The sequence below is a fragment of the Condylura cristata genome, unplaced genomic scaffold (assembly GCF_000260355.1).
Source record: "Condylura cristata isolate star-nosed mole 26May11 unplaced genomic scaffold, ConCri1.0 scaffold00003, whole genome shotgun sequence".
Taxonomy (NCBI): Eukaryota; Metazoa; Chordata; class Mammalia; order Eulipotyphla; family Talpidae; genus Condylura; species Condylura cristata.
In genome coordinates, this window is record NW_004567104.1 from 42,346,807 (window position 1) to 42,366,691 (window position 19,885).

Here is a 19,885-nt window from a genome sequence, read left to right on the forward strand (position 1 = left end):
TATATGGTCCAAAGTGATATTATTTACATTGTTTTTAGATAAAATTGAAACACTGTTCTACACATACATATGTATGTATAAATAAATTTTTTCTTTGTCTTTGGCATAATTTTGTTCCTTGTTATTTTGCTTCTTTTAAGTCTATTTAAGTGTCATGCTAAATACAAATTATCTTTTAAAATTTCAGTCTTATTTTGCTTTGTTGCTTGTTTTTGGAGCAAAACTGTATTTGTAAGTGTTCTCTCCTAAAAATACTGATTTTTATATCACAAAACATAAATAATATCAGTTAATTAAATAATAAGCACATTTAATACTGTGCCTCACATGGAACTGATTCATTCTCATCACCACCACTGTCACCACGATCATCACTGATCAAATCAATGAACAAAGAGAAAATATTTATTTCAGAAGTCTACTGTGGTGATAACTGGTTAATGTTTATTCCACCAAAAAGTGTTCTGTACCAGGGGGGCTCGAGGTTGGCCAGTAGCAGAGATGACTCCTGGGCAAACAGCAGACATTTGAGGAACACTGAGTATGGGTCTATAGAAGGATTCTTTCACCAGAGGTCTTCCCAAGAACTGCTGCATCTATAACAGGAAATGTAAAATCTAAAGACAAAACCCTACACATTTATATACCTACAGAGGCAATGATCTAAACTTACAGAGCAATGTTCAGGGGAAATTGATTTAAAAATCTAGACACAAAGTATATCAGTTAAATATAAGAACATTTGGAAAAGCAAAAGGCAATGAAATACACTAAGGGACACTGAACGGCACAAGAGAACTGGCTTCTATTTCCGCTTTCTCTCCAACTAGCTGAGTAACCTGGGTTACTAATGCCAAGGGTTATCAGTAAACTAAGAGGATGAGGCTAGTGGTCTTTAAGGCCCCTCCCAACTGCAGTAATACAGGACCATTCAAAGGAGCTCCTAAGTGCATAATGCCATGTTTAGTCAGAAGATCCACTAAAAAACCAGAGTTGTCTATGGAAAATACTACATACTCTGGACTTGGGTTCTTATACTTCTTGATGGAATTCTGACTTCAATTCCAAGAGAGTAGAAAGATAAAATGGAGAGGGCCTGTGAGAAAAATTTTCCTAGTGTCTTGTAGACATGTTTCTGAATGTAACTGCATTTTTCATAAGGTTGTAGAAAGCTAGTCCTTCTTACCATCTCCGGTAGGATGGAAACCTCATGGGCTGAACTACAAATGAGGACAGATTTCTTGAGTATTTACCATATGTTAGAGCACTAGCAAAAAGCAGTTCAACTACTAGATGAATTTTAAAAATAAACATCAACACAGCTCTTAAGTAATGACCTGAAAACCACATGAAAGACTAACAGGTAACTTCATAATGGATAATCAGGCTGACAATCAACTTTAACATCACTAATGGAGAGACATCATGTGCCTTCTGTACAAATAATGTACTCTTGCCAAAAATACTGAACCTTATTCTAAACAACTTTCTGGATCTAATGATCAATTTATAGGCAATAGAAGAACATACAAAATGACACTGCAAGCATATAATAAGTTAAATCAATAATGTGGGACAGTGAATGAAATAGATGAAATGGGGTTTAATTTTTTTTATGACCAAAAAAAAAGGGCATGAAACAGTTAACCCATGGAAGGGGGCATGGTAACTGTTACAGATATAAAGGGAAAAAATTAGCCTAACGCAAAGTATAAACCTCACTTGTATTGTTTTAAAAACAAGGGTTTTAAAAATAAGGTAATTATAACCACGCTGGAAATATTACTGAGGTAGGTAAGAAAAAGACATATTTAAGACAATTGGGAAAACATAAGTTTTTAATGATACTAGATATTAAAAACTATACTTTCTTAGTAACAAAATGTAACTACATCTAACAATAAAAATTCTCATCTTAGGAATACATGATAAAGCACAAATAGATGAAATTATATACCTAGGGTTTCTTTTAAAATCTTCCTGTAGGAAGAAAATAGGGGATTCTAAAATGCTGACAGTGTTAAATTTGACTCTCAGTATAGAGAAGATTGTCAGGAGAATATATTACCTCTTTAGGTATCAAATGCATCCCTAAACTCCAGTGGTCCTATGAATTGATATCAACTGAGCCAGTCAACTAGTTATATCATCTGGAGACGATCTGGAGAGGAATGTTTAGGAATACATACAAGTGGTATGTATAAATGCCTATTCTATTTTGAAAACACATTAAACATAATACATATTTAGTGTTTCACGATCTTTATCACTCTATCAAGACAAAGATGGAACTTTTTTCACCATTTCACTTTTCTTACCAGCATGTCAGGATTGGGTGGTGGTGGAGGAAGCTGGATTGGAGGCAAGGTACTCAAGGCAAACCCTTGCTTCACCTTGTTAATTTGTTCATTGTACTGTGTCTGGTAGAGGAGAGACAATATTTCAGAGCAAAAGCAACGTCGCAGAAATTAAGAGATCTTAATGTAGTTTTGAAAAATACAGCATAGAATGGCTGGGTCAGAATTTTAAAAATATTTGACTCAAAGACAATTCTATGGACCATTATTCCTATGTCTGTACATAGTTGTATTTTTAGAAGTATCTGTTGACAATTAAGATACAGAGACATATAGTTCACAGATCGTTGTGAAAACTCATCAGTGTTGCCAAAATTTTTAGCTCCAATTGGGAATTACTATTATAATGTGAACAGAGTATAAAGAATTAAGAAGCTATAGATAATATACTGGCTGATAAATATGGGGAAAAGGTATTTGTAACAAAGAGTTAAACTATTTGCAAATGTTCATTTTAGGGAATATGTTACATATTTACATTTTGCTTAACTCAAAAGTTATAAGTTATACCACTAGTGCTCTCTAATTCCATATATACCTTTGTTTCATTCTCTTGGATTTTGCCAAATGTAGACTGCATTCACTAAAGCTTAACAATATGCTTTCAACATTTTTTGGCATTGTCCCCAACATGCTTTACCACATTATTCTATAAGCAATCTACAAAGCTGGAAAAGAAATTCTTAAGAAACACAACATTTGTCTTAAAGACTCCTGCACAGAGGACGTATGCTTGTGAAAAAGTAAGGGTAGGGAACATGGGCAGCTTGTTGACGTCAGAATTTTGAATAAACTCAGCAGAAATGGTGAAGCATTGTTAAAGATGAAGTATAAAGAGACCAGGAGAGAAACAGTGAAGATAGCTAATAAAAATGCTCAACAGGTAGTGTTTTGAGGCAGCTATTCACAATTGTATGTCATTGTTTCGTGGGCAGTATTGTGAAATCAAAAAAAACAAAAAACAATCAACAAATGTCACCTCTAAGGTAAATACATTCTAAAATCAAATGAATAAGTATTCAGTAGGTTACCTTTTTAGACTACCTTGACATTGTCCCAAATCTATTAAGCTAATAGATATAATTACATAAAAAGTTAAGACTGAAAGTGATACAGGCCTATTTGACCTATTATTACTTCTGTAACATGTAATAACTTGCACAAGACGTTGTTTCTGGTTGGAGCAGTATTAGCTTTGGAATTAGGTGTGAGATGAATTTTAAGTTTATCACTTATTGTACTTATAACTTAAAACAACACGTGTGAGTCTAGAATGCTATCCATAACCAACTACCTAGAAGTAATATCAAACATTAAGAAGGCACACAATAACCTAAAATGAATTAATGTTCCTAAATTTCTCTAGTAGCTCTAGTTTTTAATGTTAGATGTTTTAATTATATGTACCTATAACTTTCAAGTCATTCTAAATATATTTCATGACTTACCTTGAGGAATGCAATCTTGTTTCTAACATCTGTCACAATGGTATTCCAACTGTCCACTGCAGCCTTTAATTGAAGTGATTCTAAGTTACTGGTGGAGAAAAGGAGACATAAGAGAAGTTATTTCTTTTTATATACCACTTAGGTCTCTAAAAATTTGTTATATTTTCTAGTGGATATGTTAAAAACAACAAAATTATCTTTGTCACCAACAATTACCTCAACTGGGCACAAAGTTATAATGAAGGGTTTGTTAAAAATAAAAAGTAGAAATATATAAGATTAATATTCTCAGGAGCAAATACAACTTCTGCTGGCAGAACACCAAGTTTTTCCTATTCTGACAATAATTTTTGGGACACATTCTAAAACCCTTACACTGAAGTAGAAAGGCAGAGAAGACCAAAAAGGGGAATTTGCCCTAATCAGCTAATGCAGGAACATCTCAAAGATGTTGACTTATCTTGAAAAACAGGATTTGGACTGTCTTCACATTAACCCTTATGTGGCAGTGGCCAGCCTATCAGACTCTTCCACAAATTAAAAAAAAAAAAAGAAATCAAAAACTTGCCTTTGGGAAAGCAAATCAGAAAGAAATACCTTTTTAATGAGAATGAATTAGGTTTTTGCTTCTATGCAGTGAATAAATTGCACAAATATAGCAACTGTCAAATATGCTCACCAAATGAATGAAGTATAGCTTTGAAGTATTTAGGTTCTGCTAATTCTAGAAATTTCATGTGACATTTCAGAAGGCTTGATATCAGTTAGAACATCCTTAAAGTAGTAATATCCAGCATAATCGCTTTTGAAGAGTAAACCAAGTTATCACTGAGATCATCTCTTACAATGAGGCTTGATAATAATATAATTTACATAGTGTCTTTTCTCCTTTGTAAGCAAATATAGACTGATCTCTTACAAAAGTGTATCTCCAAACTGAATGCACATCAGTATGTCCTTGGAATCTTGCTAAATATTAGAGAATCTGATTCTAGAGAATTAAAGATCAGTGTGATGATCATCATTAAAAAAATAATGCACTGTGCTTTTGCAGCAACATTGATGGAGCTGGAAAAGATCATGCTTACTGAAATAAACCAGAAAAAAAAGGAAAAAATACCAGATGGTTTCACTCATAGCAGGAGTATAATAGACCAGGCAAGAAAATAATAATAATGAACAGCTATATGCCAGAGATATTTTATGGGGGGTGAAATGGGGAATGGGATCAAAAGCAGTGAGGGGAGGGAAATGCACTGGACTACGGTGATGGCATACGGATGATACGGTGATGGAAAGTCCACAGGGACTACAACTGAGATGGAAAAATGCACAAAATGATGTAAAAATAAACTATTATATATCATTTAAAAAATAATGCACTGAGGGCTTTCTCTGGTGGCACAATAGGTTCAAGTACCACATTATGAAGCTCTCCGAAGCCACTGCAGCACAAGTTCAATCCCTGGCCAGGGAGCTGACTCACATGGCGCAGCAGACTTCTCCTGACCCTCTCGCTGCTCCCCTCAGCAGTGTAATTTGTCAGTCTGCCTGTTCTGCTTTCCACTCTGTCTCTGGTGGATCCTCTTACCTACCATACCTCTGGCCTGTACCCCAGTTCTGTACGCATTAGTAAATAAGTCTTTGCCTAATGTTTGAAAATCACTCATGATAGTATAGCAGAAAATTGCTTTTAACATGATTTGAGGTGTTAATACTAATTTTTCCTTCATTATACTCCAAAGACATTTAAAATTTAACACTAGAAAGAGAAAACAATTAGAAAAAAGTTTTCCAATTAGAATTTACCTGTTTTGTAAATATCTAGTTTTACGCAAGTTTGAGAATTTTGATCTATTTCACTGCAGAAAGAAAAAATCTATTCTGCACTCTTAGACTTTTCAGTGTTTCAGCAGACAACAAAGTGAAAGCATCAAAGTGATTAAATGATCTCTGAGATTTAAAAAACAAGGGCTTTTCACTCCAAAGACTCTGATGTCATTATGCAAATCATATCACGGATTATGCCTCGCCTTGGAGCTCTTGGCATCAGGACACATTAAGGAAGACGGGAAGGTTACCTTGCTGCCATGTGAGTCACCCTCGCAAGCTGACTGAGGCATTCCTTTTCAGTCTGTTCTAGATGCAGCAAACCAAAATCTCTACGGCACTGTAAGAAATACACCTACAGAAATTTGAGAGAAAGAAAAGGAAGTTGAGGTCCTTATAAAATTTTTTTTCAATAATTTCAAGTAAACTTTAAGCTATTTTCAGTCTCTCCAAGCAGCATTTGAATTTCATGACCCTTTGTGATCCATTATAAACACATTTTGATCTATTTTTTAAAAAAATATTTATTTGTACATACAGAACTGGGGTACAGGCCAGAAGCTCAGGGGCGGTGAGAGGCTTCACCAGAGACAGAGTGGGGAGCAGAACAGGCAGATCGACGAAGTACACTGCTGAGGGGAGCAGCGGGCGGGTCAGGAGAGGTCTGCCGCACCATGGGTCACCTCCGGGGCAGGCAGGGATCGAACTCATGCGGAAGCGGCCTTAGATTCTCAGTGCTGTGCTTTAACCCGCTGCGCCACCAGGGAGGGCCCTGATCTATTTTTTTTTAATCAATTGTTTATTAATATACTCTTGAATAAATCAAGTCTATTTTTTATTCAGTGGTAACCAGGTTGGTAAATATTCTGGCACATTAGTTTTCAAACATACACATAAATGGAATTATATCAGTAACTTAAAGTAGGATGTCTTCATCTCAGAAAATTCTAATTTAATTAATAACCAGGCGTGGTCTGGGTTTGGGATTTTTTAAAAGTTATCAGGGAGATTCTAGTACACGGTAGAATCTAGTGATAATTAAGAAAAGTCTTATTTAGTTATAATTAATAAAGGGATAAGAAAACACAGCTTTTCCTTGATTACATTGTTACGTCTCCCAAAACCCATTAAGTTGGAAAGTAACGAAAGCTGAAAATGCTGATTAAGTTGCAGCTCACTGCCACTGCCTAGAATCAGGAGAGACATCGCACACAGTGTCTACCAAGTGCATATTACTGCCATACTCCTGTGAGGCCAGAGTCAGGGGTGGTCTGTAGACAGACCACATAGTCCTGGTGGGATCTGGAGGTTACCTAACTAATGTGTCTACCATTCTGTACCATAATTGTTACAGAATTTTCTGGAATAGCACTGTGATTCTAAAATTAAACTGGAAGTATAAAGAAGGCTTCTTACTAAAAGCAGTAAAAAACATACAAAAGTTGAGTTCTGAAAGTAATCAGAACTTCTTTTGCAAAGCTAACATTCCAACATGTTAGTTTCCAAAGATTTTGGGTTCCAGTATCACTAGTTGACTGTTTACTTAATTCCTTAGTAATTCCTAAATTTCTGTGCTAAGAATGGAGCTTACTCATACAGAGGTGGTAAGGTTTATAATGCTTTTAATATCGGTGTATTGTTCAAAAGTTTGACTCTTACTACATATCAAGTTAGGTTACCTATAATAAAAATGATGTAAACATACTTCTTTTTATAGACCATAATTGTAGTGTTCTAAAGCTTAGTTAGAAGAAACTGGGTAACTTTTTATAGGTCTAGAGGAAAAGTTTGTTCTTGACACTGGAATGTATAATGTACATGCACTTTTTGAAAGATCTTCGTAAAAAGTATCAAAGAAAGGAGACATGGCAACCGAAAATATTATTCTTTAGACCTCTGGTTTCATAAGACTTTCCCCTAGATGTCTGTACTTGCTACATATGAGCAAACTGAATTCTATATGCCATTTTTGGGGAAACAACATAAGATCCTTAACACTGAGGTAGTCACATACAAAATGCCAAGTAGTGGGGGGGAAAAAAATGAATTTGAACTGTCCTAAGATGTTTTCTTTGTTTCAAAAGATAGTATTTTCTCCATTTCTTCAGTAATCGTGAAAACTTCCCACCCAAACCCCAATTCCCTTTTCTTGTCTTATTTTTTTCTTTACCTCTGCTGTTAAAGCTCTGCTAGTTTCTGCATTCAATTTGTTTAAGTATGTTTTAATTGTGCTTTCCAGATTATGCTTCTCTATTTCCCACTGAGATCTGAAATATATGATCATTAAATAGTCAGTAAATTGCAACAAGGACAGACTTTCACCTTATTTAGGAAGCTGAAAGATAAAAACCTACCCAATGAGTAGATAATTCTATGGAAAAGTATACAGTACATAAAATCAAGAGAAGACATTACTTTAAAAACCAGAAAGGTTTTTAATGGATTGTTAGAGTTAAGTTGCCACCTTAAAATATTGTGCTTGTTATCTTGGCGACGACATGCAATACCTAGGAATAAAAATAAATTGTGAGGGGGGGAGAAAGATGAAAACATTATTTAAGACACAAATTATGGAAAATGGCTACCTGTGAGATTTCCCTTTTTTTAATCCTATTTCAGGTTCTCACACTTGGCCCCCATGCCTCTAAAACAGGCAAACCAAATAATGTCTTTTGTCGAAGTAATGAATTGAGAATATAATATTGTTACAAGGACTTTATAAAAGCTACCCTCAATGTTTTATTATTTAGAAGCATCTGGATACTTAATGGCCAAACATTGATGTAAAGCTTGAAAAAGCAGTATATATTAAAACCATTAGGGCAAGTGTTTTATGAGGAAAACAAAATATTTAGAGAAAAAAATGTTAGCCAAGAAAAATTAATATAACAATGAAAATTATACCAAATTTGCTTATGAGATCAAGAGAAAACAAGTTGGATTTCATCAAAATTAAAAAACTTGTACTTCAAAGGATATCATCAGAAAGGGAAAAGACAATTCACAAAATGGGAGAAAATTGCAAATTGCAAATTGTATTTCTGGAAAGGAATCATAAGAGTCTTAATACTCACCAATAAAAAGATAAATTGCCCAGTTAGTTTAGTGACTGTGAACGTACTAAAAACTAAAGTATTGTATACTTTAATAATGAATTTTATGCTATATGAATCAGATCTCAAAAAAGATATTATAAAAATTACCTACAGGCAAAAATAGTGAATCTGAATAAAATTTATCCAGTGTCATAAAACAGTCATACCTTGTAGTATTGACTAGGGATAAAGAGACCAGGAATCATAAGCCCTGGTCCTGCAGTTTGTTTTGGGGACATCACTGTGATGAGTTAGTCTTTCTTGGCAGTTTTCTAGGGCCAGAGCTAAGGTGAATATACTATCCAATTTGCCTAGGACATTTTCAGCTCATACCTGTTGTCTCAGTTAATTATTAAAATTGCTCAATTTCATACTCAAAAATGCCCCCATTTATATGATAAACTGTATGTTTACGCTCACCAGAACATGCTGAACAAAATACATAGAGTTTTGGAAAGGGCGCACTTAACCAAAGCAACAGTTGTTTGTACCTTTTCATAGAGAGTTGCTCTTTAAGGTTCTTGATTTCATTGTCTTTAGCATGGCTTTGACGCTGTAATCTATGAAAAAAAGTCATATAGTGTTAGAAATTGTATGTTATTAATAAGTCAGAATAGCGCATTGTATTTGAGTTTATCCACTAAGAAACAGAAATGGTGTCTTCTGACTTTCTAGGCCTGTGATGGGATTGACAACTTTAAGTTCCTTAAATAGAAATTATAGCAAGTCATGAAAACTACTAAAAACGATGTCTGGAAGAAATCAGACCTTAAGAATAAAGTAATGAGGCTGCATTCAAATAAAAATTTTAATTAAAGCCATCATTAAGTGAGGCATCACTCATATGACCCAATCATGGGGAGATTGGGTTAAAATTTTATATAAATCAGGTAACATAACCTCAATTAGCTTAAAATTAATATGCAGAAGCTATTAGAGAAATACAAACTAATACTTTTTGGTTGACATATAGTCACATAACATTTTTATATTCTTCCCTTGTGTCTACATTTCTCTTCACAACCAAACTTTTACATTAACTTATTCATTTTATTCAATACGAAGAAATTTACAGCAAAAGCACATTTCTCAGTCACTTGGAATACATCTTGGTTGACATAAATTATTGGAATGATAAATCCTTAAAACAATAAAACAATGACCTCAAGTGCTGTCTGGAGTGCTCATTACTAAATCTTAAAGATTCCTACTCAACTCAACTCAACTCTATTCATCCTAGAAGCTGTAGATATACTCAATGTTCTACTGAACTGAAAATGCAATGAAAAAAACTAGGACTTTTTCTATACAAAAGAGGCCACGTGTTTAAGTAAGAAATAAAAAAATATAAGCTTTATCACTATGGTATATTAGAAGGAATATAGAGGTAGAGTAGAAATAAGATTTCTAAGAAGTTCTAGTGTAGAGTAGGTGGTAACAGTTGACAGAGCTAGGGAGAATTTACAAGACCTAGATTCTTAAATAACAGACAATAAAGTAGGCATTATTTCTATTATCCAGCTTGGACATGAACCAGCTATGTACATTCAAGTACTCATAACTTATTTCTCCCTGCTATAGCCACATCTACTTTCCTCTTGTTCCACGTCTTCCTTATAACTTTGGGAGCACTAATCTCATTTCCACTTTTATCATTTCATTATTTCAAGGATATTATAGAGGTATAATCATACAGTTATTAAGTTTTGGATATTGGTTTTACTCTACAATTTCTGATGTAAACACTGTTTACATATATTACAGTTGCATTTCTGATAAGATAATGATCATTTGTGGCTTTTTGGGTTAGTTTTGATAGAGGTTTATGAATTTCATTGATCTTTTCAAAGAAACTATTTCCCTGATTTTTTTCCTTGCGTTTCTTTCCAACATCAGTATTTCTGATCTCTATTTCCTTTTTCATTTTGCTTTTTCTTCTATGTCCTTGAAGCAGGAGCTTACATTGAAATTTTCACCTTATCAAATGTGTACATTCAGTATTATAAATCTGCTAAGAACTGCTTTAACTATGTTACACAAATTTTATTTTCATGTTAATTCAATATTTTTAATGTATATAGCTTGAATATATATTGTTCAATATATACTTTTTTTGACAAAGACCTTGTCTTTGACCCATGCATTACTTACAAGTGTGCTGTATAGTTTCCAAATATTTGGAGACGTTCCTGTTATTTTTCTACTAATGATTTCTAGTTTGATTTGATTCCACTGTTATCTGAGTACACTTGGCATAATTTTGATTTTTTAAGTTTTCTGAGATTTGTTTTATGGTTCAGGATAAGGTCTATTTTAGTATATTTCCTTTGGATGCTTGAAAGCATATGTATTCTACTGTTGTCTCATGGAGTGATCTATAAATATTGATTAGATCTGGCTGGTTGATGATGTTGTACAGGTCTTCTATATCCTTGCTGACTTTGTATGTATTATTTCTATAAATTGCTGAGAAAAGGATGCTGAAGTTTATAAAATAGCTGTAGAATTTTCTGTTTCTCCTTTGAGTTCTATCAGGTTTTTGCTTCATGTATTTTGAGGCTCTGTTCTTTGACTTTACATCTTTATGGTCTTGTCTTCTTGATGAACTGAGCCTTTCATCATTATGTAATGTCCCTCTTTGTCTGCAATAGTTTTCTTTGCTCTGAAGTCCATTTCATCAGATAAAAATATACTCATTCCTGCTTTTTTGATTAGCATTTATATGGTTTATATTTTACTATTCTACTTTCAACCTACTTATATTGTTGAAATTTAAAAGTATATTTAAGGTAAATTTCTTATAATAGTACATACTGGTGGATACATTTAGTTTTGTTTTGAAAATTTGCTTTCCAGTCGTTCTTGATTGGTATGTTTTGTCATTTGCATTTACAGTAATTATTGATATGTTGGGGCTTATTTTTTCATGTTATTTGTTTTGTATTTGTCTTCTCCGGTTCTCTTTTCTTAAGGTTATTTAAACATTGTTACTTATTTACAGTGTTTTAAAGTCATATCTTTGTGGAGTTTCTCAGTAACTTCACTAAATATTACAACAGACATTAAAAGTCTACCAGTATTAATTCTTTATACTTAAATTGAAATCTCATTTTTATCCTCTATACTTTTAAATATAATTATTCCATTTCCTCCATATACAATGAATTCCATGAGATAGTGTTTTTATTTCTAACGTCAAATATGATTTATAAGTTAACAAGAGATAGGACAACCTGTTGGTGTTTCTTCTAATTACTATGCCTCTTTTTATTCACTGTAACATTCCAAGCTTTTATTATCATTTCCTTTATGGTTAGATATCTTCTCTTAGCCATTGTTCGATGGCAGGTTTACTAATAACAAACTCTTGTACTTTTCATTTGCTTGGGATTGTCTTTATTTCCCTCCTTTTTTTAAGAATATCTTTGCTGAATATAAGATTCCAGATTCTGTTTTGTTTCACTTCTTTCATCCAGTACTTGAATAATGAGCCACTTCTTTCTGGCCTCCATAATTTTTTCAGGTGAGAAATCTAATATCATTTGAATTAGTGTTTCCAAGATTTTTTTTTGTCTTTGAATTTTCAGAAGTTCACTTCTGATGTGTCTTTGCATGGATTTTTTTTGGGTTTAAATCATTTGGAATTCAGTCAGCTTCTTGAATTTGAAAATTTCCCTATGCTGTCACTTGATAGTTTCTTAAGAGAGCTTTAACTTTGATAATACTTAATTTTTCTTTAATGATTGAGTGACTGTTACCAGTTCTCACTTTGTATTTTCTACATGTGCCTTATACAATTCTACTCACTCTGTGACACTTGGTAAATATCTGGTGAATGCTCAACACTGAATGTTCATCATGTGAAGACACGTCCATTCCATAAAGTGGCCTGTTTGTAGTCTCAAGCATACAAGTATACCTGAGTGAGATGTCAAGAATTGAAAAGGGATATTCACAGATCCTGAAGGAGACAGAAGGCTCACATACAAGGATACCATTACTTTTCTGATCTCTGATAACAGTTTTGATTGATGGTCATCTTCCAGGCTAAATCCTGAAGCACAGGTTCTTAAGTGACTTCAGCCAATTTAGTGTGACCAAGCTCCCTTAGGTTTTAACCTGTTTCTGAATTTAAAGATCCTAATTCCAGCAGGTAAAAGCCTGAAAGTGTTTGCAACTGTTATGTTGCCAAAACCCCTTCCCTCCATATACTGAAGGTGAGATTGGTAGAGGTGGGGAATAACTCTAGGAATATACTTTCAATACCTTAATCTTAGAACACAAATATACTGAGATTAACATAAAAAGCATTTAAGAGATTCCGTGCTATCTTTGAGGAACAGATTCCTCATTTGCTAAAAAGAACCATTCATTCACTGTTCATGTTTTTATAACCTATAAGTCATGACCCAAAAGTTAATTATCGTTTTTTCAGGAAATTCTATTATTGTTACATGTGTTCAGCCAATACATGAAAAGCTTGGTAAAATAGAGTGGTGAGTCAAAATACAGCAGGTTTTAAAACAAGTGCATCTTGTGGTGTGCCGTTCCTAATGCATAGTCTTAATGCCACCTAGTGGCTATTGAAGGAATATCCTTCTAAAATTGTGCTCATTATGGAACAAACTCAGAATTTCCTATTGCCAGTTTTACACTTACTTGGAAACCTTATTGATTCCAAAAGCTACTTGTTGGTTAAGTGATGCAATGATTTTTTCTTTCTTTTTAATCTGCATTTGGTTTTCTTGCCACCGAAAAGTCACCGTTTTCAATTGTCTTTTGTAATCCTGATCAATAAAAAATATTTTCCATTAATTCTGTTCATCACCAGATATTGAAAAAAAAATTGAATTCTTTTTTTGAAAAAGAATTACGTTTAACATTTGAACTACCTCTCATTTGCCTCCGACCAAAAACACTTACTTCACACCGATAATGCAATTTGTAAAGCTGCCGTTGTCGATCAAGCTTTTCCTTCTCAGTTTCTCCATATTCTGTAGTTACTTTGCTGCTTGAGCCCTAGTGGGCAAATGGAATATGCATGCTTATTTTCCTCAAAATAAAAACTAATATTTTAGTTATTTAAAGTTGTCCTAATCATGCTTTATGTCTCAATGCAAACATTACTTCTCTGATTTGTTTACTTAACCCCACCTTTTCCCCATTAAAGCACTCAGTGGGCAATACCAGTCATGCCTATTGCTGCTACAGCTTAACAGCATTACCTGCATGCTTTCCATTTTCTAATTTTTTTTTTTACTGGTAATGATTTTATTTTCATTAAGAAATATATAAGGTAAACACTCATTAATGCCATTTTAGAAATAATAAAACTGACTAACTTGCCCAAGTTCACCCAGCAGTAAGTAGAGGATTTTGAATATATATATATAAATTTTTAGGGGTTTTCATTTTTATTGCGGTAACATTGATTTACAACTTTGATTTTGTTTTAGTGATCTAGGATCTCCACACCACCACCAGCCCCCCCACCCCCAACCCTGTCAGGTTTGTTACCATGCCACAAGCACCATCCAAGTACCAGTGGTCCTCTACCCACAGTCCACTGAGGCAAGGAGCCTAGATTCTAACTTAGGCAATCTTAATTACCCAAAACACTTATCATCACACTGTATCACTTAAGTTTAATGTCCAGTTTCTCCACTGGATTGTAAATACTATAATTATAGGGAGCATGTCTTAGCATAGGTCTTGACACAAAGCAGATATTAATTACATATCTTTTGAATAAATGAATAAATAAGCATGTCTCAAAAGGTATACAATATTCTGATTCCACTTTTGAATTCTTAATAGTCTCATGGTCACTGAATTAAAACCTAAGGCACCACATTTAAATTTCAGTGGGACATCCTGGGATAAGAATAAGTCATTTCTGTTAACATTATATATACACATATAGGTAGATAGAGTTTAATATAACTGGAAGGGAGGAAAAATGACAATTATATGAATGTTGTGCTGTCAGGTGGGCAATGATTTACACTAACTCCACCCTTAGGTGATATTACTACATACAATTATATTTATTTATTTAAGATTAATTTATTTATGTTTACAGAACTGGGGTACGTGCCAGAGGTGTGGTGGGTGAGGGGATTCACCAGAGACATTGTGGGGAGCACAACAGGCAGACCCATCAAAATACACTGCTGAGGGGAGCAGTGGATGATACAGGAGAAATCTGCCACGCCATGTGGTTCAGCTCCCTTGGCTGGGGATTGAATTTGTGCTGCAGTGGCTTCAGAGAGCTTCATAGTGTGGTGCTTTATTTTAATCCATTGCACCACCAGGGAGAGCCCCATACAATTATATTTAAACCATGTAACAGGTCATAAAATTACCTCACGTATAGAGACTCATAAGTAGGTAAATCAAGTGGCTTAACATTTTTTTATATGCTTGTTTGATTACGTGCTTTGTTGAGCACTTAAATCATGTCCCTATGAATCTTCATATAAAGGTATGTCTTTCTCAGCAATGACTACTGCTAGGAAAGGAACCAAAATAAAAAAAATTATTATACATTAATATTTATTTATAAAAACTTCATGGTAATAACCAGATTTCATTTTTTAAAAATGGAATATACAACTAATTTTCTCATGAAATTTAATAATGAGATTATGCCAGGTTATTTTTTTTTCTTGTGATACCTGAAAACTCTTTTCAAGAAATGCATTTATAGTCAACTCTGCCCAATAGTGAAAGCCAGGAAATAGTTTGAGGACTAAAGTGAAATGAAAGTTTCATTTCCTAGGTTATTTCCCCTCTTATTTATCCAACTGTCCCCTCCCTTCTTTGTTTTCTCTTTCTTAAAAGAGTAAGTCACTAGGGTAACATGCTTTTAAAGGTAGGGAAAACACAGGTTAACAACTGTTTTAAAAGTAGGCATGCAGGGCTGTACCCACCAACCAGTTAGGCTTACCTGCTCTAACATGTCCAGAATATGCAATTCATCCAGACTATAGAGCTTGTCTTCAGGTGCAGAATCTTCCTGAATATCACTTGCATCATCATTCATAAATCTGTTGACTGTGTACTGGTTTGCTTGCTCTTTCTTCAGCTGTTCTTCCTTTCCTACTGTATGTGGGCTACAGTGATGACATAGCCAATGTAATCTTTTATAATTGTACAGTGATTTACATCTAAGTCATTGTTTCATTAACTAACATCGTAACAGTCTCACAAGATGCTTATCACCAGATGGGTTCATGTGCAAAGAAAGTTTGATAATGCTCATACTATTGCTCTTAAAGGTTCACAATGAATTTTGGCATATTTGAGGTAGTCAATCAAAATTATCTCCTCATCTCAATGTTTTCAAGAATTATGAGGCCAAATTTTATTAATATGTTACTTTGGGAAATGATTACAAATATTTCTACATCTGTAATATTATATTACTACAACATTCTTGGCAGGTAGGTTGATTTAACTTCTGGGCGTATAGTCAGTGTACATTTAAATAGAGGGCTGCAAATAGCAACATGAAGTAGATTTTAAAATGGAGACTTTTTTAAAGCTGGACTTTAATAAATACTTTAGTGATAACATGAACTTTAGTAACTCAGAACCACACACAAGAAGAATGAAATTAGTACTCATACAATGACAACTAACCCATCTTTATCATACTATGTCTAAAATTTAAATACGTGTTTCTATCTTTTTAGTTGCCCTACTGTTTAGTAGCTCCAAGTTTCCTTTCCAATCTCTTAGAATGGTAAAAGGTAATAGTACTTTTATTTACAGCATGACATAATGACTTCATTTTATTAGTAAATAGAAAGATAACGTAACTCTAGGATGTATTATTATGCCACTGAAACCTATACAAAATAACGTCTAGTGTTGGTGGAATAACTTGAAAATTATTCTAGAATGAGCCAAACATTTCGGAAAGTTTAGTGTGAGATCAACTTCTTGCATATGTCACTGGTTCATAAACCTAATAAATTTTCCAAATTAACTGAATAATTTTTTAATGACATTTTCCTGTTACCATAACAATTTAAAAATTATAGATGAACTTTTATTTTTGAGATGCTCCAGGTTATTCCCAAAATTTTAAATTAGTATAACAACATGGAGAGAATATATAAAAATGTTCATATTATTGAGGGGTGCAAGTAAGCATATGGAGATGCAATTAGATCTGTCTGGGATTGAATATACTTCAACAAAGAACAAAATGTTAAGGGAAGAAAAAGGCAAATGTAGAGTAAAAGTGATAATTGTTGATTTAGGATAAATATATATTACATATATAATAGATATAAATTAATGTAGATATTTGCTTTTCTTCTGTTAGATTTGAATATTCTCATTTAAAAACAAAGCTACTGGGTGATTTTATGGTAACCTAGTTGTGTCTGCATTGTTTGCATAATTAACAAAAAGATGATAACTCTGTTTCATTCTTTAGTGAGTTTTTTTTATGGCATGAACACACAGCCTGAAAACAAACAATTAGTTGAGAGGCTCAGTTTGCTCACAGAGAGAGTGAAAGCCCATCTTTGGATGATGAACTATTTACTCCTTAAGTAGATTGAGTCTGCTATTAAATAAAAATATCAACGCTAAGTGATGTTTTGCTAATAATACATGTTCTTGTTACCATTTTTAATGCATCTTTAAGAAATTAAAAGGTTTCCATTAAGTTTAAAAATACTACTAACAACTGAGATTGAAAAAGAAAAACTCTCAATTAACCAAACTAATCAAAACAAACTTTTGTAAAAGAGATCACTGGGACAAAAAGGATCTTCCCTTAAAGGTTAAATCTTATATGGTCTAGATTGGCTAACCATAATCTACAGTATATTTTTAAAGATTTTAAACTAGACTCAAACTGGTCCTTGAGAAATGCAGTTAGAATGAGATGGCTCTTGAGTAAACTTACAGGAAATGGAAAGAAATTCTATTCCCCCACAGTAAATGTTAATTTAACTCTTTGTCACTTAATGTAAAAAGGTGGCAATTTATAAAGACAAGAAACCATCTTTCCTCCCCATAAAGTTACAGCTGTTTCACAATGGCAAAGCACACTTTTCAATTTATTACAGAAATTAAAATATTAATACTCACATTTGATCTTCTGCTGAATCTTTATTCTGAGAGAAAAAAACAGCACCACAAATTAGTGATCTAATGGCAACACAGCACAGTGACCTGACTGTATTTAGGCCAATGTTTTTCAAACTTTTTGACTATAACCCAAGTATGAAATATATTTTGTATCATGATATAAATGTACTCACATATATAAAGTATGTATCTTTACAAATAAATATATATTGGAAATAGAAGTTCCAAAAACTAGGCCGTACCCAACCCAAATCATCTGTGTATGGACTGCATGTTTGTGTACCCTCCCGAAATGCTTATGTTGAAATCCTAACCCAATGTGATGGCAATTAGAAGGACAGTTGGGAGGTTAAATTATGTTTAGATGATGTTGTGGAGTCCTCATGATGAGATTAGTGTGCTCTTTCTCTGTCTCTCTCTCTCCCCATCTTGTGATGATACAGCAAGAAGGTAGTCTGTTAACTAAGAAGCAGGTCCTCACCAGACACAAAATCTGTTGGCACCTTGATCTTGGACTTTCCAGCCTCCAGAACTGTGAAAAATAAATGTTTTTTGTTTAAGCCACCCAGTCTATAGTAGCTTGTCACAGCAGCCCAAATAGAGTAAGACAATATGTTGTGAACTCTGGATATTTTTTATTCCTACTAATTCTATTTCCTTATTAAAATGGGAGTGTGACCCCATAAGTATACTTCTGAGTCATGAAACAAAATTTGAAAATCAATTCAGATACTCAAAGTTAGTACAGGGCTTTGTGAACCTAGATCTATCTTGGGACAAGGTATAGTCATACTTATTTAGGGAATCCTATACTAAGTACAAGAGTTCTTAAAAGACCTGCATATAAGGAAAAAGTAGATTTAAATATTAAGAATGTGACAGAAAAAAAACAATTGTTAGAGGAATGACAAGTGGAAGAAAATTTCAAGAAGCCCTATCTATTTTGTTCATTAAAATATGTGGATACCATGCTACATAAAGGTACATTTAACATATACTAAGTATATTAATTACTTGTGTAAATTATAGCATTAATTTCTACTACCACCTCTTATTTATAAAAAATTCCAGGTCTCATTCCCCACAGATTACCTGATGTAATTACAGATTCACTTTGCATTTTTGTCTATATACTAAAAATTTTGAATTTCAGTGTCTGATTAATACTTAGTGCCAAGTTAATTCTATAAATTAGAATCAACTCTGCCTTGGTTCTTGAATAAGTTGTATAACTATGCATAAGGAACATAATTAGTGTAATTAAGGATTTCTGAAACTTTTTTTAGCTCTTCACACAACAATGTCATGCCATATATTTATAAACTTTTCTTGCATCTCAGTAACTTTCCTTCTATAGAAAGAATATCCAATTCGAAGATTTAAGTTTATTTTCTGCCATGTTTCTTTCTCTCCCAACACGTCATAAATAGGCTCTGTCATTTTCTTTACCTCACTTTTTTATTTCTTTTTTTTCCCTTAGGAGAAATTCTGATAAGAATATTGGCAGTGTTCTCTACCTGCAATTCACTGGATCTTGTAAACCCAGGTTAGAAGTAATCATAAAATTTACTTTTGTCTTTTTAATTACAAACCCACTTGGTTTAAATCAAAGAATTAGCATGTCTCAGAAATCTCAATTAAATGAGGTCTCATAAATATTTATTAAGCTCCTCTTACTGTTAATTCTTTGTTAAGATTCCATAAACCAAGATGGTCATATCCTGGATACTATTATTGTATATATATTTCTTCTTCCTCCCACCAAACCAACTGTATCTATAGCCCATCTATGTGGGGTACAACAATATGGAGTGTTATTAGCATATGAATTTTTGAGTGATGTTTACATTTATTTCCAGTTGTGTTTATCCCATTTAATTTTTTTTTTAAAGATTTATTTATTTGTGCATACAGAACTGGGGTACAGGCCAGAGGCTCAGGGGCGACGAGAGGCTTCACCAGAGACAGAGTAGGGAACAGAACAGGCAGATCGACGAAGTACACTGCTGAGGGGAGCAGCGGGCGGGTCAGGAGAGGTCTGCCA

General features: G+C 33.5%; 1 protein-coding gene across 5 annotated transcripts in view; it reads right to left on the bottom strand.

The window, feature by feature from the left end:
* The window catches only part of DZIP3 (DAZ interacting zinc finger protein 3), a 68,197-nt gene that overhangs the window by 7,816 nt on the left and 40,496 nt on the right, over positions 1–19,885 (bottom strand). For all 5 annotated transcript variants that reach the window (XM_004675227.2, XM_012733728.1, XM_012733724.1 and 2 more), the window contains 10 exons: positions 17,842–17,867; positions 15,680–15,845; positions 13,654–13,749; positions 13,390–13,517; positions 9,222–9,290; positions 7,806–7,902; positions 5,887–5,990; positions 3,806–3,893; positions 2,319–2,420; positions 471–596 (listed from right to left, as the gene is read on the bottom strand). In XM_004675227.2, the coding sequence (XP_004675284.1) occupies positions 471–596; positions 2,319–2,420; positions 3,806–3,893; positions 5,887–5,990; positions 7,806–7,902; positions 9,222–9,290; positions 13,390–13,517; positions 13,654–13,749; positions 15,680–15,845; positions 17,842–17,867 (1,002 nt within the window). The remainder of the gene's footprint in view (positions 1–470; positions 597–2,318; positions 2,421–3,805; positions 3,894–5,886; positions 5,991–7,805; positions 7,903–9,221; positions 9,291–13,389; positions 13,518–13,653; positions 13,750–15,679; positions 15,846–17,841; positions 17,868–19,885) is intronic.